At 49.7% G+C, this 24,228-nt stretch overlaps 1 protein-coding gene across 1 annotated transcript in view; it reads left to right on the forward strand.

The window, feature by feature from the left end:
• The first annotated feature begins 257 nt into the window (after nucleotides 1–257).
• Nucleotides 258–24,228, forward strand: part of LOC133346015 (MICAL-like protein 1) — a 40,437-nt gene continuing 16,466 nt past the window's right edge. Inside the window, 8 exon segments of the mRNA XM_061557266.1 lie at nucleotides 258–856; nucleotides 16,213–16,261; nucleotides 17,091–17,232; nucleotides 19,152–19,246; nucleotides 20,880–21,037; nucleotides 23,021–23,510; nucleotides 23,513–23,704; nucleotides 23,706–23,937. Of these exon segments, the coding sequence (XP_061413250.1) occupies nucleotides 714–856; nucleotides 16,213–16,261; nucleotides 17,091–17,232; nucleotides 19,152–19,246; nucleotides 20,880–21,037; nucleotides 23,021–23,510; nucleotides 23,513–23,704; nucleotides 23,706–23,937 (1,501 nt within the window). The 5' untranslated portion in view covers nucleotides 258–713.

Here is a 24,228-nt window from a genome sequence, read left to right on the forward strand (position 1 = left end):
ACTCCCCACCCCACCCACTCCCACCCACTCACCCACACACTCCACACTCCCCACCCACTCCCACACACACTACCACACACACTCCCCACCCCACCCACTCCCACACACACCCCCCACCCCACCCACTCACCCACACTACCACACACACACACACTACCCACACACTACCACACACACCCACACTCCCCACCCCACCCACTCACCCACACACTACCACACACACACACACCCCCCACCCCACCCACTCCCACACACACTCCCCACTCCCCACCCACTCCCACACACCCTACCACACACACTCCCCACCCACCCACTCACACACAGACACAGAGAGAGAGACGCGTGACGCTGCCTCAGTTCTGTTTGGGGGCAGCCCAAGACAGCGAACGACCCCCCAGATCAGGATGAGGGAGGCTGCGAGAGAGACGGCGGGTTGGTGAGGCAGACAGACAGACAGGCGGGCAGGAGGGTTGATGATATCTGCTGAGGACATCTGCTGAGGAAGGTTGTCTCAAATTAACGAGAGAAGCTGGCGAGGGTGAGCGGGCGATGAATCGGTGATGGAGGCCCTCACGAGTTGGTGATTGAGTGAGTGAGGGCGGGCGGGCGGGCGCCGAAGCTGTGGGGCTGGTGGTGAGGTAGAGAAGTCTGCGAGGCAAGAGACGAGGTCGTGGTGGTGGTGGTGGTTGTTGTTGTTGTTCCTGTGAGTCGACATGGCCGGGACCCAGGAGTTGCAGCGGTGGTGCCGGCATCAGACGCGGGGCTACCGCGGCGTGAGCCTGCGGGACATGGGGGCCTCGTTCAGGGACGGCCTCGCCTTCTGCGCCATCCTACACCGGCACAGGCCCGACCTCGTGTGAGTGGAGATTACCGCACACACTGCCACACACACACACAGCTATGTGTGTTTGTGTGTTGCTGTTGTGTGTTGTGTTTGTGTTGTGTTGTTGTGTTTGTGCTGTGTGCTGTGTTTGTGTTGTGTGCTGCGTTGTGTGTTGTGTGTGTTGTGTGTGCTGTGTTGTGTGTGTGTGTTGTTTGTGTTCGTGTGTTGTGTGTTGTGTCGTGTTTGTGTGTGTTGTGTTGTTTGTGTGTGTTGTGTTTGTGTGTTGTTTGTGTGTGTTGTGTTTGTGTTGTGCTTGTGTGTGGTGTGTTGTTTGTGTGTGTTGTGTTTGTGTGTTGTTTGTGTGTGCTGTGTTTGTGTTGTGTGCTGTGTTTGTGTGCTGTGTGTGTGTTGTGTGCTGTGTTTGTGTGTTGTGTGCTGTGTTTGTGTGCTGTGTGTGTGTGCTGTGGTGTGTGTTTGTGTGCTGTGTTTGTGTTGTGTTGTGTGCTGTGTTGTGTGCTGTTGTGTGTTGTGTTTGTGTGTTGGTGTGTGCTACGTTGTGTTGTGGTTTGGTTTGTGTGTGTTGTGTGTGCTGCGTTTCGTTGTGTTTGTGTGTTGTGTTTGTGTGTTGTGTGTGCTGCGTTTCGTTGTGTTTGTGTGTTTGTTTGTGTTGTGTGTGCTGCGTTTCGTTGTGTTGTGGTGTTGTGTGTGCTGCGTTTCGTTGTGTTGTGTGTCCTGCGTTGTGTTGTTTGCGGGCCTCGTCTTATAATCGATTGTGTGCAGTAGTGTTTGCTGTGAGGCTTGTGGTGTTATTGTATAGATTTTGTTACTGTGTGGCGTGTATTGTTATTGTGGCTTGTTACTGTGAGGCTTGTGTTACTCTGAGGCTTGTGTTACTAAGAGGCTTGTGTTACTGTGTGTCTTGTGTTACTAAGAGGCTTGTGTTACAGTGAGGCTTGTGCTGTTATAGTGCGCGTTGTGTAGCCGTGTGGCTTGTGTTTTGTGTTATTGTGTCTGTGTTCATGTGACTTGTCTGTTTAAACAGAACGTGGTGGGCTATACTCTACTGAACTGTACGGGCACACAGATGATTGTTGTGTGTGGCTGCGGGTTTGTGTACTGCGTTGTGTATGACCTTGTGCTGTGTTGTGTCCTGTACGCATGTAATTGTGGTGTGTACTGTGTGTGGCGTACACGTGTGCTGCTTGTGTGTTTACTGTGTGGTGTACTGTCTAATGTGTTGTGCAGTGTGTCACATACTGCTACATTGTGTACTGTGTTGTGTATGTTATCTACCCTCTGTGTGTTAACTTTGTTTATAATGTACATTGTGCATACCACTAAGTGTTTGAGTTTTACACGTTTCTGTTGCGTACTCTATTGCACTGTTAATGTCATTAAATGTGTACTTTGTTGTGCACGCAACACTATGCTGCGTGGTTGACTTGTGTGTGTGTGTGTATGTGATACACCCTGTGTGTACGTATTGTGTCCTTGCTTTGTGTATGTATCAAACCCGGTGTTGTGGTGTACTGCCTTGTGTAGGCATAAGACTCAAGCCGGCATGACTTATGATTGGACACTGAATGGTGGCTGATGGGATGTGTTAACCAATTGATTTATTTTACATTTATTTTGTATTTGAGGATAGCCAATGTGGTTAACACTTGTGACTCACAGCCAGAAGCATCTGGGTTCAATTCCAGTCTCGGGCATTCATTTGCCTTTTCCATTGTTTGTGGAGTTTCGTGTCTTCTCTCCCTCCTCTACATGAGCTGACTGTGGCATTGGCCAAAACACCCCAATGGTGGAGACAACCCAATGGTGGAGACAACCCTCTGCATGTCAACTGCTGTACTCGGTTGGGATTCCACAGAGTAACATCGCCCCCCCCCCACCCACGCGCAGGACCCTCCTGAGTAAAGCGCCTTGAGACTCGTTGAAGGTTTCCTGTGTAAACAAGAGTAAATAATAACAGCGTGAAGGGGTCAAATGCGTGAAGGGCGCGTATAGTTCGCTTATGTTGTTGTGTGTTGTGTACCCTGTGTGTGTGCGCGTTGTGTGGTGTGTTTTTGTCCGACTGCCAGCAATCTGACACCAACTCTTTTGTCCCAGCTCCAGCCGTGTCTGCGGCACGGGTCTGGTTTCTCAGTGGAGTAAGAGAGAGTGTATGTGTGTGTGCAAGCCACGTCCCATCACCTCCACCGTCTCCTCTCCCCTCCCATACCCGGCTTGTCCCATTAATCACAGGCGGCGTCTCCTTTACAAAGAATGAGAGACCACCCTGGGCGTACGGTGACGTTGCCAGCCACATGACACGTGGTGGGGAGCTAGCACGTGATAGTAGTGCGCGTGTGTGTGGTGTGTGTGTGTGTGCATACCGAGAGTTAAACACACCAGTCGACTCACAAGCTACACACCAGCTAAACCCTTTACGCATCAGCCTCACCCGATACACACCAGCCTAGCCCGATAGCGCACTAACTTAGTCCTATACACGCCCGCCTAGCCCTATACACAGCAGATGGACCCTATATACAACATCAGCCAAAGGGGCCGTCCATAAATGACGTCACGCACCTAGGGAGGGGGGGGGTCAGACATTTGTGACGATGTGTGACGAGGGGGGGGGGGGGGTTGAGAAATGGGACGTCACATCAAAATGCGCAACTTTAAATAAATGTAGACAACACGTTCTACTTAATTAAAAAGGGGCCATCCATAAATGACGTCACGCACCTAGGGAGGGGGGTCAGACATTTGTGACGATGTGTGACGAGGGGGGGGTGAGAAATGGGACGTCACATCAAAATGCGCAACTTTAAATAAATGTAGACAACACGTTCTAATTAATTAAATATACTTTTTAATAAATTTTTCTCCTACAACATCAGATTGCAACGCCACATTAAATACGGACGACAATGACAATAGTTTAAAGCGATTTGAAGCATGTTTTGTTTTCAAAATGGAAATATGGTTTTGGGGGGGGGGGCAGAGCTTTGTGACGTCATATTCGAGACGGGGTCTGACTTTTTGTGACGTCGTGTGACGAGGGAGTGGGGGGTCAAAAATCGCATGACGTCATTTATGGACGGCCCCCAAGCTCTGTGCACAACAGCGTATCCCGATCTGCAACAACCCCTAAAACCCTTTTTTCAACACCTGTGCAGGTGGGCACACCCGCTCACTGTTATCACCATACGTGGTTTTATCTCAGGCAAGGCCGTAATTATAATATATATTTGGGGGGGGGGGGACACACCCCCCCCCCAATATCCCCCCCCAATATTCAAATATGCTCAAAATGCCCCCCCCCCCCCCCAATATAGTGCTATAAAGTAGATTTCTGTTTATATTATTGTGGTTATGGTTGTGCTTTATTAATCCCTAATCTCTGCCATTGCATACAATGAAACAAGAAAAGGTTAAAGAGAAAAAACAGAGCAATGTAATACAATACACTATTAGACATTATTGCAATAAATAAATAATCCGTCCTATGTGTTAGTGAATTTTTTTATATTTTAGGCAGGAAATGAGTTTTCAAATTTAGATTTTTTTTTTCTGGGGGGGGACCCCAGACCCCCTGTAAGATTTGGTCCCCCCCAATGTTGACTCCATGGCTGCGGCCTTGATCTCAGGTGTCCATTGTTATAAAGAGAGGCGCCGACTCTACTCCGAGCTCTCACCTTCCTCTCTCATTGTCCTCTGTGCCAGGTGAGAAGCGATTGAGATTCGTGGCTTTTCATCCGTGTGACGATAGAAACCTCGGAAATGTTTACAGTTCCATACTTTTATCAGTGCCCCTACCTTATTACAGACCAATTCAGACCTCATTGGTCACCCCCGTGCTTCTTATAAATCGCAACGTTCATCCTGAAAAGTCCCATCATCACAAGGGAGAAACACAAACAAATAGACATAAATTATGTTACTAAACAAAAAGAGTTTTATGTATTAACTTTGACAATTGGTGTCAATGATGATACTTGTGCTACTGTCTGTGATCTTGCATGCTGATGCTGCTTGCTTGATATGTGGATACACACGTTGTAAATGTACAACAATAAACACAGAAAATTATAAAGGGTTAAACAATACACTTTCTTTATTTGACCGTATCATTATTTTTTTGCGCCCAGTATTGAAACGGCTGTACGCCTGTATGGACCTGAAAATACAATTTCCCCTGTACAACAATACGGGTAAACAGTATGAGTTGACAGGTATGCAGTCCTGTATATTTATACATTTTATATGGGGGTGGGACCGGGTTCATTTTAAGTGCTGTCATGACGCACACACGCGCAGTGACCTACTCTTGACAATGAGTCCACAGGATCGAGTCCCTTTTACAGCAGACACTTCTCGCTCGCGTCTATTACAAGACGTTGCTTAGCGGGGATGAGAATTTAGTCGCAGACTCCGTGTGCAAACAGTGGCGCAGGCACAAAACCACCACCCCAATCGAACGCCGTGGGATTTTGTCTTTCTCCAAAGTTCCATTGCGCGGTTGTGCCATCGGCGTCATGTCACGAGGTGAAGAAGCGTCTGTTTGGAACTCTCTTTGTCAGGGCCGCGCATCACCACCAACGCCCCTCCGTGTTGGAGAGCGTTCCTGCACAAGCGAACGTCGCAGGGCTCGCGTCTGTGATCTCTTTCAGTGAGCTTCGGGAGTTGGCCTGCTGCACAGATGTTCGTCACGTGACAGCCGAACAGATTTTTTTTTGTATTCTTAACATCTGCAATTGTGGGCAACTTAAGTGAAAACACTCATTTTAATGTTTAAGCACGAAAATTAATCGCTAACCATTGAATCATAATTTATTTAATATGATGGGAGGGGGAGTTATTTGTGCAGCAATTTGGTGAACGGCTGAGATAATCAACTCCGCTACGCATGAGGATACCGTGTAATCATGGGCATGGCGGCTTTAACCTGCATTTGAACCCAAGAGCTGCCGAAACTCTATACACATCAGCCAAGCTCTTGTGACCTTTCAGCCACCTGGCCTCTTTGACCACATGGTCCCCAAGTAGAGGGTTTCATTCATTGCCTAAGACAGCCTTTTACAGTGCCTCTGTATGAGGTGAGATATGGCGGGTTTACAATGTGCCCCTGTTTCAAGGAGGAGGAGGAGGTTCGTGTATTGGGAAAGCATCTTGTGGCCACTCAACCTGGGACTGCTTTAGCTTGATGACTCTTTCAGATACGAGTTTAAATAGTGCCAAGACAGTGGTTCATGCACCGAGCAATGAGTCGGGAAACCTGAGTTTGATTGTCGAGAAGGGCTGGCAACAATGAAAGCTGATATCTGACCCGGTTCTGGGCGTGTGTACCCCCTTCGAACCATCGTGGTGAAGTATGGTCAAACAATTCTAACGACCGACACTGCTTTGGGGGAGTGAGGCCTTCATTCAGCAGTCTTGCCACTGAACTGGAACTTTTAGAATAGTGCTTGCGTTGTGAATTTATCACCCCAGGATTTTTACATTGCCCCCCCCCCCCCCCCCACTGGGTCTGTGGCCATTGTCAACATTACGATAGGAGACATTGTTATTTAATCCACAGATTGAGGTAGTTGTAAAAAGTAAAATCGAGATATTTTTCAATAACAGAATGTACACACGAGTGTGATTATCTCCGAAGCACGGCTGCCCACAGGCAGATGGCGTTTGTTGGCCCAGGATTTTATGTGTAGTTTTTGTAATTCGAACTGAAAAACGATAATGAAACGTCGGGCGTGCACGTTATTGTATCCGCCAGTTATGCTCGTGTTCCCCCAGAGCGGGTTGGTAAACGGACTGTGTGTTTGTGTGTGTCTATGTGTAACAATGGTGTGCATCGTATAGGGCTTTTAATTAGCAATTGTTTTCGATAATTATCACGATCGGTTGCAAATTTCTTGGAATCGATGATCGACTCCAGTTCAATTTTAGTGACGATTGAACGGAGCGGGACGTTGAAACCGCTCGTCGCGTTTCCAGCGCGGATTGGCCGGCGGCAGCCACCTTGAGGCACCAGCGGCATGGCCCCATCGGTCATCGCGTGGTGCGTTCCAACAAGACGCACACGGCTGGACATTTATTTTTATTCTTCATCCATTTCAATGCGTGGCACACGAGTAATCAAAGCGAGTGGTAATGTGACAACGCAATACATACAATATTTTTTTTTATTAAATAACTTACAAGCATGTGTCAGTCCATTGCTGTTTGAAGGCCTCACCACTCTTTGTCAGTCATGGGACTTGTTTCACCATGCTTCATCACACTCGTCGGTTGTGGGGTTGGTGAAGATTGGTAAACTGATCATTATTCATCATAGATTTTTGGGTTAGGCGACATGATGATATGAACAAATTTGTGTTGTTAATACTCTCCACCACCCGACACAGTCTTATTAAATTGTAACGTTGTGTGCAAGCATTTAACGTGGCCAGTTATTGTTGTTTTGGCTCACCAGTGAGTTTAGAACAGCTCTCACAACCAACTTTAGCAATTTTATTCATAAAATTTAGTTTTAAACTAATCCAAGAATCTTCAGGGCAAGATCCACCAAGTCAGAATACAAATTCGGGAAGTAAAAATGTTCTAAACCCTATGAATTAAGAAAACCGATTGTATACTGTATATAAATTCCATGAAGTCATCGTTGATAGAAAAACACCAAAACGAACAAACCGTGTGTTGTGTAACGTACGCAGTGTGTGGCGTGATTTGTGTGTGCCGTGTGTGTTTGTGTTGGCGTTTCCTTCCGCGCGTCGCTGGCTCGTGTGGTTCGGTAGACTTGCTCGAGCCCACGTTGCAGTGAGCCGTCATTAAATCAGGGCCCGGGGTTCGGGCTGAACGACAATCCCCTGCAAGACGCGCCGACTGTGACACGAGGTTCCTGTCTTACGAATTTCCCCTTTTGCGTGCCTTGTTAATTTTACGGGAAGTTGTCTAGAGTGCGGGTTCTGCAGTATTTGCAAGGAAACATCCAGCTTTTGAGCATGCATTCTCCAGAGATGTGAACTACCTCACCAGGTATGCAGGAGTCCTGAGTTTGATCCCAGCCCTGACGCCTGTATATTTGGAGTTTGCATTTCTCCCGGTGGTCGCGTGGATTTTTCTTTGGATCCTCCGGTTTTTCTCTCCACATTTAAAATCAACATGCGTTTGGAGTATTTGGCTGCTATGCATTTCCACGTGATAAACCACTTCGTTAACCTATCATTTGTGGCCAAGTCGCTTCTGAAAAAGAACTCGGTGGGCCTTACCTGGTAGAATTGAAAGTTTAGTTGAGTACAAGATGCTCCGGAAAGCAAGACTCACTCCAAGATATGGAGAAAACCATCAAGGGAATGGGATTCTGATCCACTAGATTAACACGCATTTTCCTCAAGACAAATGCACGCTCTGGATTGTAAGATGCACCCCCAACTTTTGCTTTCAAACGTGGGAGAAAAAAAGTCACGTCTTATTATCTGGAGAATATGGTAATTGAGACCGATGGTGACGCTAATTCTCTTTTATGAGTATAGAGCCAGGCTGTATGATTTATTTTGCTGATTGTTAACCGATTATTAGTCGCTGCATTACCCGACTTCAAATAACACGGAAATAAGGGTGGGGGGAGGGAAAGTCTCAATCTCTATTTGCCCACATCTGCTGCTGGACAGGAGGTGATGGGTGGGAATTGGCGATGCCATCGGCCTCATCATCATCAGCCCCATCGCACCGTAAAAGCAGGGCCCAGTAACTCGTCAAGCGAGCGGAAAGCTCATCCTTTGTAGCTGGCCAATGGCAGAAAGAAATCATCCAACTGTTGCGCTCGCACGGCTGACGCCATTAAGCTGCAATGAGTGTTGCCGTGCCGGTGGGTGGTTGTTCTGCGGTGGAGTCACGTGCGAGGGTGGTTGCCAAAACGTTTCTATCGGTGAAGTTTGGCCAGGTGAATTTATTACCTGGATGCATTACGTGGTGGTAGCAGCAGCACTGAACTGCGAGGGATGGCGTCGGCGTGGCGAGGCTTTCATCCGGCAGTGGATAGCCACTGGCTGACACTGGCTGATGATTCATCACTTTGGCAGTTTAGCACCCTTGCGAATATGAAAATCATGTATTTTTAATCACGCTGGGGATGCTGTCGTGGTGATTTTCAATCCAGAGGTCAAGAGGTCGCCAGGTTTTGAATTGATCTCCTGGCATGGCAGTAACAACAATGGAACAAGTTTCTTAAATCTCCGCTCGTCCTCCATCCAGCCAGCGGGATAAACGGGTACCGCCACAAGGTAGTCGATCGGCAAAGTCACGTGTGGTGGGGTAAAGTGCGGGTTATGCCCACCTCTTCCAGGGCGTCTGGGTCGGTGTAGAAGCGTGGGCCCTATAGCCTCTCGAGCTGCCCGTAGTTGGAGGGGCCCTTCCCCGTCAAGCAATTGCAGGGCTGCGCTTTTACCTTGTTACTCAAGCGTGGTGTTTTGCTGCGTGTTTGTGCGTGTGACCCCCACAGGAGAGCGTTGCGGTGTTTTTCCAACGCGGCCGAGTTATGGCGCTGCTCCTCTTAATACCGTAGCTGCGTACAGTATTTAATATCCTGTGGATAACTAATAGAGCGTATTTTTTTTTAATAGAGCCGTCACATTTCTTTGGAACCGTAGTGCTCAACTATTGTTTGGGCAAGTGAAAGAATTTCACGTGGGATGGTGGCAGAGGGGGTGGTCCTGTTCCAGTTTAACGCACTGTATCTGGGTAAAGAAGAGTGAGGAGGAGGAGGAGGAGGAGGATGTGATGGCGTCGTGGTTTGCGCCCTCAACTGTGAACCTGGGAATCTGATTTTGATTCCTGGTCCTGCCTCGCATCAATCGCCGGGTGATGATATCTGTCCCGGTCTTGGGCTCTCTCCCGCTTAAACAACGCAATGGTCAAACAACCCCCAATAGCTGATACAACGTGACCTCCATCTAGCAGTGGATTGAGATGACCCTGTAATATATATATACATATCGCTATAAAATGGGTAAAGTACTAATAATTTATATTTAGCCGTTAATGAGTACTTGCCATTAGGAGTGAGTTGGCTGATGAGCAAATCTTTAAAAACACATTTTTTTCCCCAAGAAGGGGCTAATATACTTTAATTATTATATTTACTTAATTCGATTTTTTCTGTTGTTAATGTTTAAATTTTATTCCATCTGTGCTATGGTGTCATAGCATGAGACAAAGTGGTCATTCAGAAATCGTGCAGGGCTATGCCTGCCCCCCCCTCCCCCAACGTGGCAGAGAACACCGTCGGTATAGAGATGAAGGAGATATCGCAGACCCGAGATCACTCCTCGTGACCTCTTGTACCCACTCACTTCCACACATGGCCCGTCGACAGAGATCAATGTTCTTTTGTTTGATTGTATACAGTATTTTGTTTAACCGAATGAGAATTCAAGATACATTGCAAGAGTGACCACTGGGGCATTATTCTGCCAGTAAGGGGGCGATGATGTGCTGCTGTGCTTGTGATCTCAATTTCGTTATTTGCAGGTAGTTTTTGAAATGGTCAATTTGGAGCGTGACGCCAGGATGCGGCGGGCTACCCGTGCGATTGACGTCGAGGGTTATTCAACGTCCACTGTGAGAGGGGCAGACAGGGCGTAGTATTACAGCTATTCTACCCCTAGTAATGATCAGGGCAGATGCTGGAATTGAACCGTGAACGTCTGCAACAAGCAGCGAACTTTGCAACCTTCTTTGTTAAGTTTTATTAAAGAATTATCTGTGATAAATTTCCGTTGGATGTCATAATGACCATGTCATCAGCAAATATGATATCGATAATGTTGTCTCCATTTTATGATCGTCGGTTTCTGGAATACAGTTTTTGGAGAAACATCTTGTAACGTTGCGATGAATCACTTTGGAGAAATGTTGTTACCATGTCTGACTCATCTTCTGCTACGTGTTTATGTTCACGTATTTCTTTTTTACTTCATGCAGTTTCATAGCTCACCCCGCCTTGGAAATTATCCTAATATTTACTAAATACATTTTTATTTAGAAAATTCGCTGAACAATTGAAAATATCTTCCAAGCGGGACATGGCCGGGAGAACTCATTGAGGTGCCTGGCTCACCAGGAGAAGGCCATACAGCAAATGGACTAATCTCCATCTGTTTACATCTATACGGGGATAGAGTGTTGCCCCCCTCCACGCACGAGGGTTTTCTCTGGATTCCTCCCACATGTATAGTCACTCATTAATAAAAACTCAATGCTGGACCCTCCTGAGAAAGAGATCGACGAATCAGTCTGTCTTTCCTGCAATAATTACAAGACAATAGATGATTTATTATCCGGCAGCTTACAGGGGAAGGGGTTGCCGGATTCTAAAAAACGCCAGATAATCACAACAGCGTTTAAAATAGCTTATTTTTTGCACATTCTTATATAACACGTTTCAGGTGTTGCGTCTTTTAAATTTGTTTGCTAGATGGAATTGGCATAAATAAACATAAAAATTGACAATAATAAACACCTTACTGTAAAAAAGTTAACGGTATTTACTGTCCAGTACTTACCACTCCAATTTCGAAGATTCTGCATGGGGTGATGATAGGCGTGGTGTAGAATTGGAGGTGGTTATTCATAGTCTGAATCCAACTCCCCATCAGCTGTGATGGAGGATAATGTTGGAAGCCGGATAATCGATTATCTACTGTACATTCGTTATTATTATTAACTATTAATAAAAGTAGGTTGGCTTGGGCAAGACACATGGTTAGAAGGGGGGTGATGGGCAATGGTTTGATAGCCTTTTTATGGAGCATGCCCAAGAAAATGTCTACTCCATTCTGCCAGCGACGCAGACGACATTCAGTGAGAAAACGAAGGCCTGATTGCATTGCATACCGCGCGTAGCCATGTGCTCTAGCCACTAGCCCCCCTCCACTCCGTCACTTATTGAGTAAACACGAGGGCGGTGACTTGAGGCGTTAAGTGTTGGTGACAGCGTGAGATGCCGCGAAAGGGCGGGTGGGTGAGCGGGCACTTGGATTACGTCTACCTGATTACATCGACGGATTACAACCTTGGATTACATCTACGGTTCCATATCCATCTCCTCCGCTACGTCTCGAGCTTCGACACGAGGGCCCCCCATTTCTCCACCTGTCAAGCCCAAATATTAAAATAGCTGCCGTGCCGTGCCTCGGTTGGCTGGCTCTATCCGGCTGGTGCTTATGCATACACATGTATATTTATATCTGTAGAGTCCGTGCATATATATTTACGCGCTCTCCTGCCTAAACGACCACATCGCCGAACGGCTATAAGCCATCTTCAGATTCTCTTGCGTGGGGCCGAGCGTGAAGGACGCAATGAAGAGGTGTTTCCTGGGCTGTGCGAGGTATGTCAGTCCTCTTTTCGCTGGCATTTTCATCATGTTTGTTGAACTTCTTTCGCGCTGTACGTAGCCAACCGTGCTCATAACTAGGAGAAATAACTCTGCTTATTCTCATGCAAAGGGCTGGAACGTTGGCGCGGTGGTTATCTCGCACGGTGTTATTAACACGGTGAGTCGAGTTTGATTACCTGGCCATGACTATGGCTATGGCCAGGTAATTAAGCAAACTCAGTAGGGTTGTTAATTTTCATTAATTTTCGTTAACCATTATAATTATGGAGTGCAAACAAAAATCACATCTCGGTTTTCAAAACTTCAACAAAACCCGCACTGCCCAGTGTGGTGAAGTGTGGTAAAAAACACATAATTCCATGACCAACCCACCATGGGGGGATGCACTCATCCAGCAGTGGATTAACAAAGGCCTGTGAATCTATCGAAATAAAATGTATTTGTATAATCTAATATCACGACGTCGTGATATTTTTTTATTACTTTTCTATCTACGTGGCTTTACCGAAAGATCCATAGAATATGTATTCCTGCAGTCACGAAAGCTTTAAGTCAAGTATTTGTATAAGTCGAGTAGCTTACCGTTGTTCAACAACGCAATTGTTTCTCTTTCGTGGCCGCCGCGGGTGCCCGTGTGCTGTGATTATTGACGCTTTGTGTGTTCTGCGGTGCGTTCTTGGTTATAACTCTAATCGCGTGGAAGCGGTCACATGTAGCTTACTGCGAATTAAATTCACTGCATTGTGCAACAGAATGTAAGTTGCATTTCTGGCCCATTTCGTGGGTAGGGATGATGAGCTTGTTTGAAAGGGCGTATAAATGTCCCTTCGTCGTCTTAATTGATTGAGCGCACAATCTTTACTCGAATTAACGCCACTAACTGCAATGGATACGTGAATGTGAAAAACTTTGTTCAGGTACCGCGTTGGCACCAGAGACCGTAAGAAAATCGAATCGCGGTTATTGGCAATCGTGCTTACGCCAGTGCAGTGGCGTAGCTGTCGAGAAGTGTGCAGGCGATGCAACTGCACCGGGGCCCACGGGCCGGAGGGACCCTGGCGGTCTGTCTATGATGGGGGGGAGGTAGGTGGTGGGGCCCATTTTATTCCTTACATTTGGATCAGTGCCAACCGCGAGATGCCACTGCCGCCGCCGCTGGTAGTTGTGTTCACCTGGATAATCCAGGGTGGGGAAGCCTGCAAATGCTGAGATATTTCGGGTCAAGAGTTGGGTGCAGCAGTGGGCGTTGCTGTTGGGACATGAAGTGGTTGGAGTAGTAACTTGTTGTAGGGGGCTTGTTGCTCGTGTTGAACTATCTCGTTCTTTGCGTTGCTGCCTCCTTTATGATTAAAGTGATTAAAATTAGCAGCCCTTTACCCATTGCCTATCCGCTGCTGGAACGAAGGCCTCCCCATGTCGCGTGGATCATGTGGGGCTATTTGAACGTCATGCCGGTTGGTGCTGATGTATGAAGGTGGACTGCGACGGGGGGTGGGGGGGGATGACCGCTTCTGATGTCGCTCACGAACTTGTTACACTGTCGCGTTCACTTGCCGACATTTGTTTCATTTGCGTAGGCTGAGTTGGCTTGAGCGCCACGCTCAGTGGGAGCTCGCTCATTTTCCTCCACTCCGCACAGGGTCTGGAACTTCCTCTGCCCGGCCATCTGTGCCGTTGACTCGACTCTCAGCCCCGGTTTAAGTCCAGTCTCAAGACCTTCCGCTTCTCCCTTGCCTATGACTCACTGCCTCTCTCTCTGAAATGTATATATATAATAAATAAACCTGCTGTGTCTGTACAGCGTCTTGGTATGCAGGCGCACTTTGAATCGATGTAAATCCACGTTGTTTTGCATGTCAATCTTCCGAGTTGATGGCTCAGTGCGTGAGTCTGTGGACTTCTTTGTGAGTCTGTGGGTCTCGTTAGAGTCTATGGACCGATCGACTAAATTTTGAAAATCAAACTCCCCACTGTTTCTACGCCGTCGCAGATACACGCTGCATATGAATCCATATTTGATTGCAACGTTATTCCACGGAGTAACGAGGGCCGATAAGGTGGCGTTTAAACCGAGCGAGCGGTGTGGGCGCTTGGGCCTGCCAGAGCGAGACGTGGGGACGAGCGCTCTTCCCCCTCCATCCCAGCTTAAATAGACGCTCCAAGCCTGGGGTGTGTCATTCAGACTCTGTCTTTTCGATAGACCTGTTCTTCACCTGAGGACGGCTGCTTGCGTTGTGGCCAAAACGTCGTGAGAATTATTTTATAATGTTTTATTTTTATTATTTTATTATTTACATTCTACGTGACTTTACCGAAAGAACCAAGAAGACAGTCGTCTCTTTGACACCAGGCCGGCTTTTCGCCACGGGAGGAAGCATTCTACCCGCAGTGTGTCATCATGTTTATAAATGACAGCACGTGTTGCCGAGGAGGCTGGGTGCTGCTGAGTCAGCGCTCGGGTTGTAAAAAAAAACCTGCTTTTGGAGTTATACGAAAAATGCTCAAAATTTTCTGTAGCGTGCCACTGATTTTCGTGTCCCGGATCGCAAACATGCAGACGCCCACATACTTGTTGTGGTGCTAATCTTAGATTATTATCAAATAAGACATTTCTGGTGGTGAGCTGTGGTACAGATTGTGCAGTGGAAAGCACACCGAGCGATATGTTTTGTTGACTGTGAGAATCATAATCAGGTCAATCATGGTAGTGGCAGAGTGCTTCGTGCGATGAGCTTATGAACTTTGCGACCTGAGTTCAATTATGGGATACGGTTAACATCGGTGGCGAGCGATATCGCAACAGAACCAGTCCTGATCCTACACCGCTCCTCCCTTCACCAACCTGCACTGCCAAGCATGGTGAAGTGTGGTTAAACAATATCATCCACTTGACCGGTCAATGGCTTTGGGAGGCCTTCATCCAACAGTAGATCGACAGTATTTCTTAAAAACGACAATGAATTGCGATGTGTTTTTTTAAAATTGTATATTAATTTCACTTGGTTCTTTTGTTGCCTCCGCACATTGCTCTTGACACGGCGTTGGGAGATCCTCATCCAGCAGTGGATAGACAAAGAGGGTGCGAATTATTGTCGTGATATTTTATGACGGTTTGGCAATGGCGTCACGGCACGGTGGCCAGCCGTAGCAAGGCGATCTGACACCCCCCCTCCCGCACTGGGCTGTCTGCCTAGCACGCTGTTTCCGTGTGAAGCCAGGCGCGAGATAAATAAGTTCACACCTCACGCTGAGCCTCCTTTAGCCCTCATTGATGAGTCCATTAAAGCCGTCGCGACGACGACAACGGCTTGGCGGGTGGAAACAGGTGGCTTCAGTTTGTGTTTCTTCGCGAGCTCCCTGCTGTGCGAGTTCGGGGGGTCGCATGCCTTTTCCGCGTGTCCCCTGGGCAGTTTTACACCTTGGCAGCTTCGTACGTACGTGTGAATCTGAGACTGTAAGCTTCGTCGAGAGAGGGGGGCGGGGGTCACCGAAGTCGTGCTTTTAAGGCTTTTTTTGTGGAATGCCAAAAGTTAATGACTCTCCTTTGCCGGTTTTTGGGGCAGCCTCGCTGACATCCAAGCAAGCCTCCACACAGGTTATTGAATGGCTTCATAGCCTCCTGGCTTAATAACACACAATTTCAGATTGCCATACGAAAAAATCTGAATCTTTACTTATCCCGCAACAATCCGATGAGCTATGAAGCTCTTTTTTTTACAGAAAGAAGTCGTGCTGCTTCCAGGAATGAAATGGGAACGGGCCACAGTCTAATTTCTTACCCCCACCATCCCCCCCCTCTTCATTGTCTGGCACTTCGATTCTTCTTATCCGTGGGCCCCGGTGCAGTTGCACCGCCTGCACACTCATTAGCTTACGTCACGGAGTGAAGCCGTCTGTTGAGAGCTTTTTGCATTCTCACAGTTGAGCTGGGGAGTTGTTATTTCAAATGTTCTAAAACACTCACGTGTGTGTGTGTGTCTTTGTGTTTCCCTTCCAGAGATTTTGACTCGCTGGACAAGGACAATGTTTATGAAAACAACAAGCTGGTATGTCAGCTCGTGCACACCCGGGGGGGGTGGGGAGAGGTGGCGGGTGTGGGGGGGGACTGCTGCATGGCCCACACTGGGATTGTTTCCATCAGTGTTGTGCCACCACGTTCCCTACCGCAATGCCGCCTGTGTGTGCCTCGTGCGTGGACTGCCCACCGTGCCGTACTTGTCCACCTCGCCTCCTCTCACAAATTCCAGTGGCCGTGGCGGTCGATTGTGTAAGCCCTCTGTGCGGCCGCCCCTCCAGTTTGAGACTGGAGGCCCCGAGGGGCCTTGTCTGAACCGGTGCCAGCGAACTCGGCCTACGGAACTGTCCTCCGCCGCCGCTATCCCCCACCGCGAATCGATTAAGAGAATTCACTTTTTTTTGTCTTGTAATCGTTTTCCAGCTGGGGTTGAAAACGTAAATGCGTCCGTTATGTCCGTGTGTCTGTTTGCACAAAATTATGCCGAAGATGAATCTGGTGACCGTGATCCAAATGTAAATGAATGCTCCTCGCGTAAAATTGCGTTGGCCGCTTGAGACTTTAACTCAACGGCAAAACTTGGCGACAAAAAACCGACGCGGAAAACAATTTAATGGCTTCATTACGCGCGGCGTCATCTCGAAATGTCACACGCCACGTGCTCACCACCCCTCTCCATCACTTGACTCTGTGCGGCATTTCTTAAAGTACACGCGTGTATGCCGTTGGTTGCAAGTATATGTGTGTGTGTATGCCGCCAGTTGTAAGCATGAGTGTGCGTGTGTGCTGCTGGTTGTGAGTGTGCGCGTGTGCCTGTGTGTGTGTTGATGCGCGCGTGTGCCGCTGGTGTTGCTGCGCAGGCTTTTGAGGTTGCGGAGCGGGAGCTGGGCATCCCGGCGCTGCTCGACCCGAGCGACATGGTGAACATGGCGGTGCCCGACCGGCTCAGCGTACTCACCTACGTGTCGCAGTACCACAACTACTTCTGCGGCAAGCAGACGGGTGCGTCGTCGTCCCATCGCGGCGGACGCGCGCCCAACGCGTAGCGGCAATGCGTAGCGTGGCCCCGGGCCTGCAATGCGCGAGCTCGGTGTACACGTGTGCGTGCATAGCTCTGCTCAACCCTGCTCGGTTTCCGAGCAGGTAGCATGCTGGGTAAACGGGGCTTGTACCGATTGACTCCGTGGGCGATGTGAACAACTGTTACGATTCTAGGACGATTCGGTGAATGGAATTTGTTTACCTTTACGTATTTGTTGGGGTTTTTTTCCATACCGCCGACATAAAAACCATTATAAGCAATGTGGACGATACGAACGAGGAGACGAGAAGCAACGATAAAATTTAATCGCATCGATTCCACCCCCTCCCCCGCCCCCACCAAATCGAGACAGCGCATACAATCACTGGTGCCTATTTAAGTCATGCCATGTTTAGTCCGTACGCAGTGCACGCATGTACTTAGGCGTGTGTGTAGGAAGCTGTTTACTGATCTCGGTCACGATTTATAGCGAGCCCGCGTCTGATTTACAGCACCACCCTGGCAGCGTTGGCGGCCTTAACGAGCGCCGCTGAATGCCGAGCTGGCGCAGCGGTGGTTGCGAACGAATAACGAGCGCGTGCCTGGCTCCGCGCAGCGCATGTGGCGGGCATGTGCGACGTCATGTGACGAGCGGGAATTCCGGCGGCTCCCGAGGAGGAAAAAGAAAAACAACAACGGGAAACCTGACCCTAGTACAGTACGAACTGTACACCCCATTTTTTCGCCCTTGATATTCTCGAAACTGCCTCTCCGTCGCTGGCCACGTTGCGCCCGGAGCCTGTGGCCCTACACCGACACGTCGAGTCATGGATTCAAATAAATTATTGTTATTTCGCTCCGCGACGCGTGCACCGAATTGTACGCCTGTGTGAATTTGTGGTTGCCGATTCGTTTGTAAGGCGTGAGTGTAAGTGGTTCGTGCGAACCCTGCAGCCGCGAGAGGCACTCCGTTCACCACAGTTTGGGGGGGAAGATGGAGGGGGGGGCGATCCCAATTGATTTCTAGAATCTAACCGGGACCTTGGATCGAGGAAATTAATTGAACAGGTGGAGGAGGTAGGGTGCGTCTTCAAAATACACTGCACGCATTTGATGGCGAACGTGAGAATCGGTTATTTACATTGAATGAAAATTCTATGCGGCAAAGTGCGTGTGAGGGGATAAGTGTGCAGAGTGTGGAGGGAGAGTTGTTGAGTTTGAGGGGAGTATGTGTGAGGGGGAGGAGGATGTACGTGTGAAGGTGAGTGCAAGGTGGTCAGTGTGTGAGAGAGTGTGTATGAGGAGGAGGAGTGAGCTAGGAGAGTGTGAGGCCAGGGTCGGGGTTGCCCTGTGGCCTTGGTTCGGTGTGGGAGTTGTTTCAGGTCTGCCACGTGCCTGTAGCCACACCTGGCTCCGCTGCCAGCGCGTGTAACCGCTGTTTACTGGAGCGTGGAGGTCACTCACTAGTCGTGGTGGAGCCTCTGTGTGCGAGCTGTTGTTGGCGGAGGTTAAGAGTGAGGGCAGGAGACTGTGGCATCCTTGTTGTCAACGTTTGTTTTCCACGGTTCCTGTGGGCTTTGTGTGTGGGATGCGGGGAGCGGGAGTGTAGTGGTGAGCGCACTTGGCTGCGAGCGCGGCCACTCCCGTTCATGGCTAACATCAGTAACGAATATCTGAATCGGCCCTGGGCCTCTGCTAGGTTTAATTACCCGTAAATGGCTACCTGGTAAGGTGTGTAAAACGTTACTTCTGGGAAGACAAAGGTGGCTGGGAATGGTACTAGCCCCACCACCTCCTTGTGATTCATGCCGGCCTTCATAAGCGCTTGCGAACAACACTATCCCTCAACATTCCGTGCGTCTGTAAAGGGGACCTGTGTCTTTGTTTGTCGCCCGCTCAGCACTGGGAAGCTGTGAGCCTGGTGCCCGCGTCGCCACGTCGCCGTCGCTCAAACCGATCCGGGACGCGACGGAGGAGGGGGCGACGACGATCGTGGTACAGCTCCCACGCACAGCGCGCACAGCACGCACAGCACGCACATGCGCACGGCACGTTCCTTACGAAATACTCGAGGCCAGATTTCACTTGCTGCGAAATGTTCGTTTTCATCCTGTTTTTTTCTCGTGAAAAAAAATTGCCAGTGTCTCCAATTGCCAACATTGAGACAAATCGCCAAAGCCAAAGTGTTTCGGCCGTTTTACCAACACGTGAATCTGCCATTGGAAGGGTTACATCATGGGAGGGGGGCCGGGTCGCTCGAAGGTCAAGAGCACTGAGTCGGCACCGCTGAGATCATCGGTTCCACTGCAGCCCAGCCGCCTGTGATGACACCCGGCGGTTCAAGGGTCGTGAGTTGATGGGCTCAGGCTAGCTACCAATGACTGCGCATTAACACATCACCTTTCAGCTATGAGAAGGACAGATTTCGGTTTGTGCTGGCATGTCTGTATGTATGTTGAACTTGTTTTGCACAGTACATAGCCAACCGTGGTAATCGGAGGTGCGAAGGAAGGACAACAAACTAAACGCAAAAAGCACGAGACAAACATTGCTGTCTGGAGCAGAACAGGTGGGACAGTGGGTCCCCTCCACTAAGCGGTCCTGACATTTCTCAAAGATAGCTCTGTGCCACACGCTCGCATGGGTTGGTCTCTATCACTGCTCTGTGAGAGATCCTCACAGATGATTTGTCTCGTGACATGGCACCGAAAGTACAGTCGGGGCGAGGCTTCGCTGTATTTTGTTAATGGCAAACGAGAGGCCTGAATGAATAGTCCAGGGAGTGTGGTGGACGGAGGTTTTTGTTCTGTGCCTCGGTGCTGTGCCACGAGGGAGTGCGGCCTGTTATTAGTTACTCGCTTTCAGGTGAGACGGGATTGTGTGCGCGTCGCGGTGCCCACGTTCAATGAGCCCCTTCATTGCTTCATTGGCGGGGTCCGCCTTGGGCTCCCCCTCGCAGCGGCGAGGGATGAAGGCGGTCATTCCGCTCACGTCGGCTAGTGATCCAGAGTCTCCTGGCTCCTTGTGGCTCCTCTGTGACCCCTCACAATGAACCCTGTGTCCATTCACCCTCGCGTGAGCGACGGCCACTGTGCGGTGATTTATTTATATTTTATTAAAAAAAAAATTCTGCTGCAGAAAATGCTTCTAATTTCTATTCAGCAGTTTTTTTTGGAAACTGATATATGGAGTTATATTTAAGTTTTTAACCCACACGTGGTTGTCCATTAAAGGTCTGCCGCTGGCGCTTGCTCCACTGCCAGACTGCATTGGTCGGCATTTGAAAGGGAAGTGTTTTTCTGGCTCCCATCACGTGATGGTGTTGTGGCGGTTATGCCAGGACTGACATGGCCACGGTAACATCGTGATGCCCATTTAGCTTGGCGATGAACCCCTTGTGTGTGTGTGTTTATCTTTGAACCCGATAACCACAGTCCAGTTCCCAGCTGTGGATAAGATCAGAGGCTTTCATCCAACATTATAATGATCACGTCTGATGATGAAACTGTGTATGTGTGACCCCCTCGTGCGCGCCGTACCGTCCTTCATCGGTGCTTGCTCTCAGTACTTGCCCCAACAGTATGGTGACGGGTATATGGGAGATCCTTGTCCTTATTTCTGTGTTTAGGTGGGGCCAGCGTCGGAGGGAGGAACCAGCACCAGCAGCAGCAACAGCAGCAGCAGCGCGGGCCCCAGCTCCAGCACCTGCTGCCTGTGCCAGCGCCACGTGCACCTGGTGCAGCGCTATCTTGTCGACGGAAAGCTCTACCACCGCAACTGCTTCAGGTAGCGGAGCCGCCGTGGGCGGCGCTCTCACCATCGCGGGCGTTGACGCGGTGGCCCAGCGCTGGCGCGTTCGCTGGAAGCCAGCGGCGGCAGCCCTGGTTATTTTCTGACCGTTTAAAATACACGACGCGCCGTCTGCTTAACGCGCAGCGGACGTTAAAGATGCCGTGACGCCAATTTCGCAAGCGCGCGGGCCGTTGCATGCCAGGGTCATAGTCCAAAATTACTAAGTTGGTATTATACACAGCAGTCATCGCCCCTGTACTCTGATGGCTTGACAGGACCCTCCAGAAAACGAGTCGTGGGTAAACAGGTGTAATAATAGTAATAATAATCGTCACAGGTGGTTTGCTGGCTGAATTTGGGAGCTAAATACGACGTCTCAGACAGAGGCAGCACCTCTGATAACTTGGGTTCCAATCCAGGTTCCAGCCATTCGTGATTAAAGCAGTTCGTCAAGTGTAGTGAGTTGTTGATCTCAGCCAGGGTTTTTGTGATCTGGCGATTACTAACATATGTCGTAATGTACACAAGATCCGCAATTAGCGTATATCATTCACTACATCTTTGCAACAGTTTTTTTTTTTACATCCCGTGTCCTGATCAAATGTCAGCAACGTGAAAAGTGCCTGTTATTGTCAGTTCCCTAAGAACACACATCTCAGTAGTTGCATTCACGGGTAGTTCTCCCCTCTTCTGGTCTTGTGAGATATCTGATACGTCCTGGATTTTTGTACCTCCAAGGTGGCAACCCTAGGTAAGGTGGGTAGTCGCACATGATTGTGTGTGACGCATGATTGTGTGTGACGCATGATTGTGTGTGATACACTCACACATGATTGTGTGATTGTGTATGGGTACTCCCAGCTCTTCCAAGATGTCTGGACAGCTTGGAAAAATACCCTCTAGAAGGGCTGTCCAGAGCTCCCTGCAGGGGAGGAGGGCCTTACACATGCAGTGACGAGAGCAAAGATTTGAAGGGCCTCAACCAGAGGTCGCAACCGGGTACCCGATACCCGTACCCTACCCGATACCCGGCTACCCGTACCCAGCCAGGTACGGGTACCCGTTTGCGACCCTGGTGCGGCCGGGTACGGGTACGGGTAGGCCGTGAGTCACTGGTGAATAACCGTTTGTCACTCATTTCGGGTAGGGTACGGGTAGGGAACGGGTACCCGTACCCAGCCAGGTACGGGTACCCGTTTGCGACCCTGGTGCGTCCGGGTACGGGTACGGGTAAGGAATCAAAACCCGTTTGCGACCTCTGGCCTCAACTTTGCCTCTTATAGTCGATGTTCGTACCGTCACTTGTTTGACTTTGCTGAGTCCGACACATGTTCCTCCGTTGCCATGTATGTGCTGCGTGCTATAAACGTTCAGCTTCAAACGGGAGTGCTCGTGTATTTGCGTGATCAAGCGTGGTGCTATTTGTGTGTGCGCTGGCTATAAAATGCTCGCTGGTGAAAGTGTTTTTCATCATCATCATCATCATCTTCTATAGCCATGGCTTGTCAATTGCTGGATAAACGCCCCCTCATGCTGCTGTAATCTCTCACCGTCCCAAGATGCAGTGGTCCATTTAACTCTTGCACGCGAGCTGATTTCATTGCTCCATCTCCGGGGTGGATGTCCTCTCAGGCGTTTTCTCTCCTTTGACTGCCACTCCAGCATTCATCTCAACCACCTGTGCCGTCACCCATTGTATTAGTGCAATATCTCTAATTTCATCATTAGCATCACCTTTATAGTAAACGTCGGTTTTAAATGGAGGTTGGAGTGCTTTTCGCATATGTATGTAATGTATGTGGAACTTCTTTTGCACTGTACGTAGCCAACCATGCTAATCGGAGGTGTGAGGAAAGACAGAAAACTAAACTATAAATATGCATTGCATGCATTGAATATTTATAGTTAATGACTCCTTGCCACAGCAGTGTGGGCGGGCCTCAGCTGACAAATCTCTGCCTCTTTTTTTGTGTGCAGGTGCAAGGACTGCTGTAACACGCTGCTGCCCGGCACTTACAAGATGGGCGCAGACCCCGGGACCTTCGTGTGCACGCACCACCGCACGCCCAGCCACCTGTCCCGGCGGCCGCCGTCTGTCCGCCCACCCCGACCGCCTCAACCACCCGCCGACGTCAAGTCCCTCGACTCAGGCCCCAAATCGGATCCCAAATCGGATCCCACATCGGAGACCAAAGACGCCGAGATGAGGAGCAGCAGCAGCAGCAGCAGCGGCAGCAAGGTAGACGTGGACCCGAGCCGGCCTCGTCCCGATGGTCTGGCTGACACCCGTGGCCCCGAAGGAGCAGAATTATCCCAAAACCACGGCTCGGAGTGGCCTTCCCACACCAGAGCGGAGTCTCCGACGGACCCAGAAAGCGCTTGCCGCTTTAACGGCGATGGTAGAGGAGAACGGAGCGGAGGGGAGGAGGGCGTCGGAGGCAAGGAGGCGGAGAGCACCACCACCACTACCACCACCCCCCCACCGTGAATGGAGTGCAGGCATCGCTGGCCAGCGAGCCGGACGCCCAAGGGTTAGAGGAGGCATGCGGAAGATCGTTTGCCGCGGCAGCGGGACGAGAAAAGGGGGGCGAGGCGGGTGATCGCAGCACGCCGCCCGCCGAGGACAAGGCCGCCACACCCGGCGGACCGGAGATGACGGCGATCCGACGGAGAGACGTCTGGCGGTTTTCCCGAGGCGTCGAGCGGCGAGGCCGATTCCGGCACGGCCGAACAGAACCGTTCGGCGGCGGAGGAGAGGAGCGAAGGGGAGGGCGCCGCGGAAGGCCACGGGCACGCCTCCGTCCCCACCCCCGCCCCCAGGAGGAACACAGAGACGCCGTCCCCCGGCACGCGGCCTGTGCCAAAACCACGGGGCCACGCGGCGGAACAAACAGGTAAATGGTTTTGGGGCTTCGGCTGCAAATCGAGAGACACGCATTAGGGCAGAAAAATGCCTGCAGGCTGGAATAATAATAATTAGATTAATGTACGAAATGGTTTTTCATTATTATCTTGGCAACCAAGGTTGTTCTGCTGGATGCCTAGAATGATCTTGGTGGTCTAAACCAGGGTTGTGTGCATTGTAGACATACAGTGCCTTGTACGGTTCAGATGAACGTCGCGCTTAACTGCCAACGCGTCCCCAGAAGCTGCACACACGCAGTGGGGACGTGCATCCTGGGGAA

The sequence above is a fragment of the Lethenteron reissneri genome, chromosome 3 (assembly GCF_015708825.2).
Source record: "Lethenteron reissneri isolate LAM-NWPU_2019-01 chromosome 3, ASM1570882v1, whole genome shotgun sequence".
NCBI classification, from domain to species: domain Eukaryota; kingdom Metazoa; phylum Chordata; class Hyperoartia; order Petromyzontiformes; family Petromyzontidae; genus Lethenteron; species Lethenteron reissneri.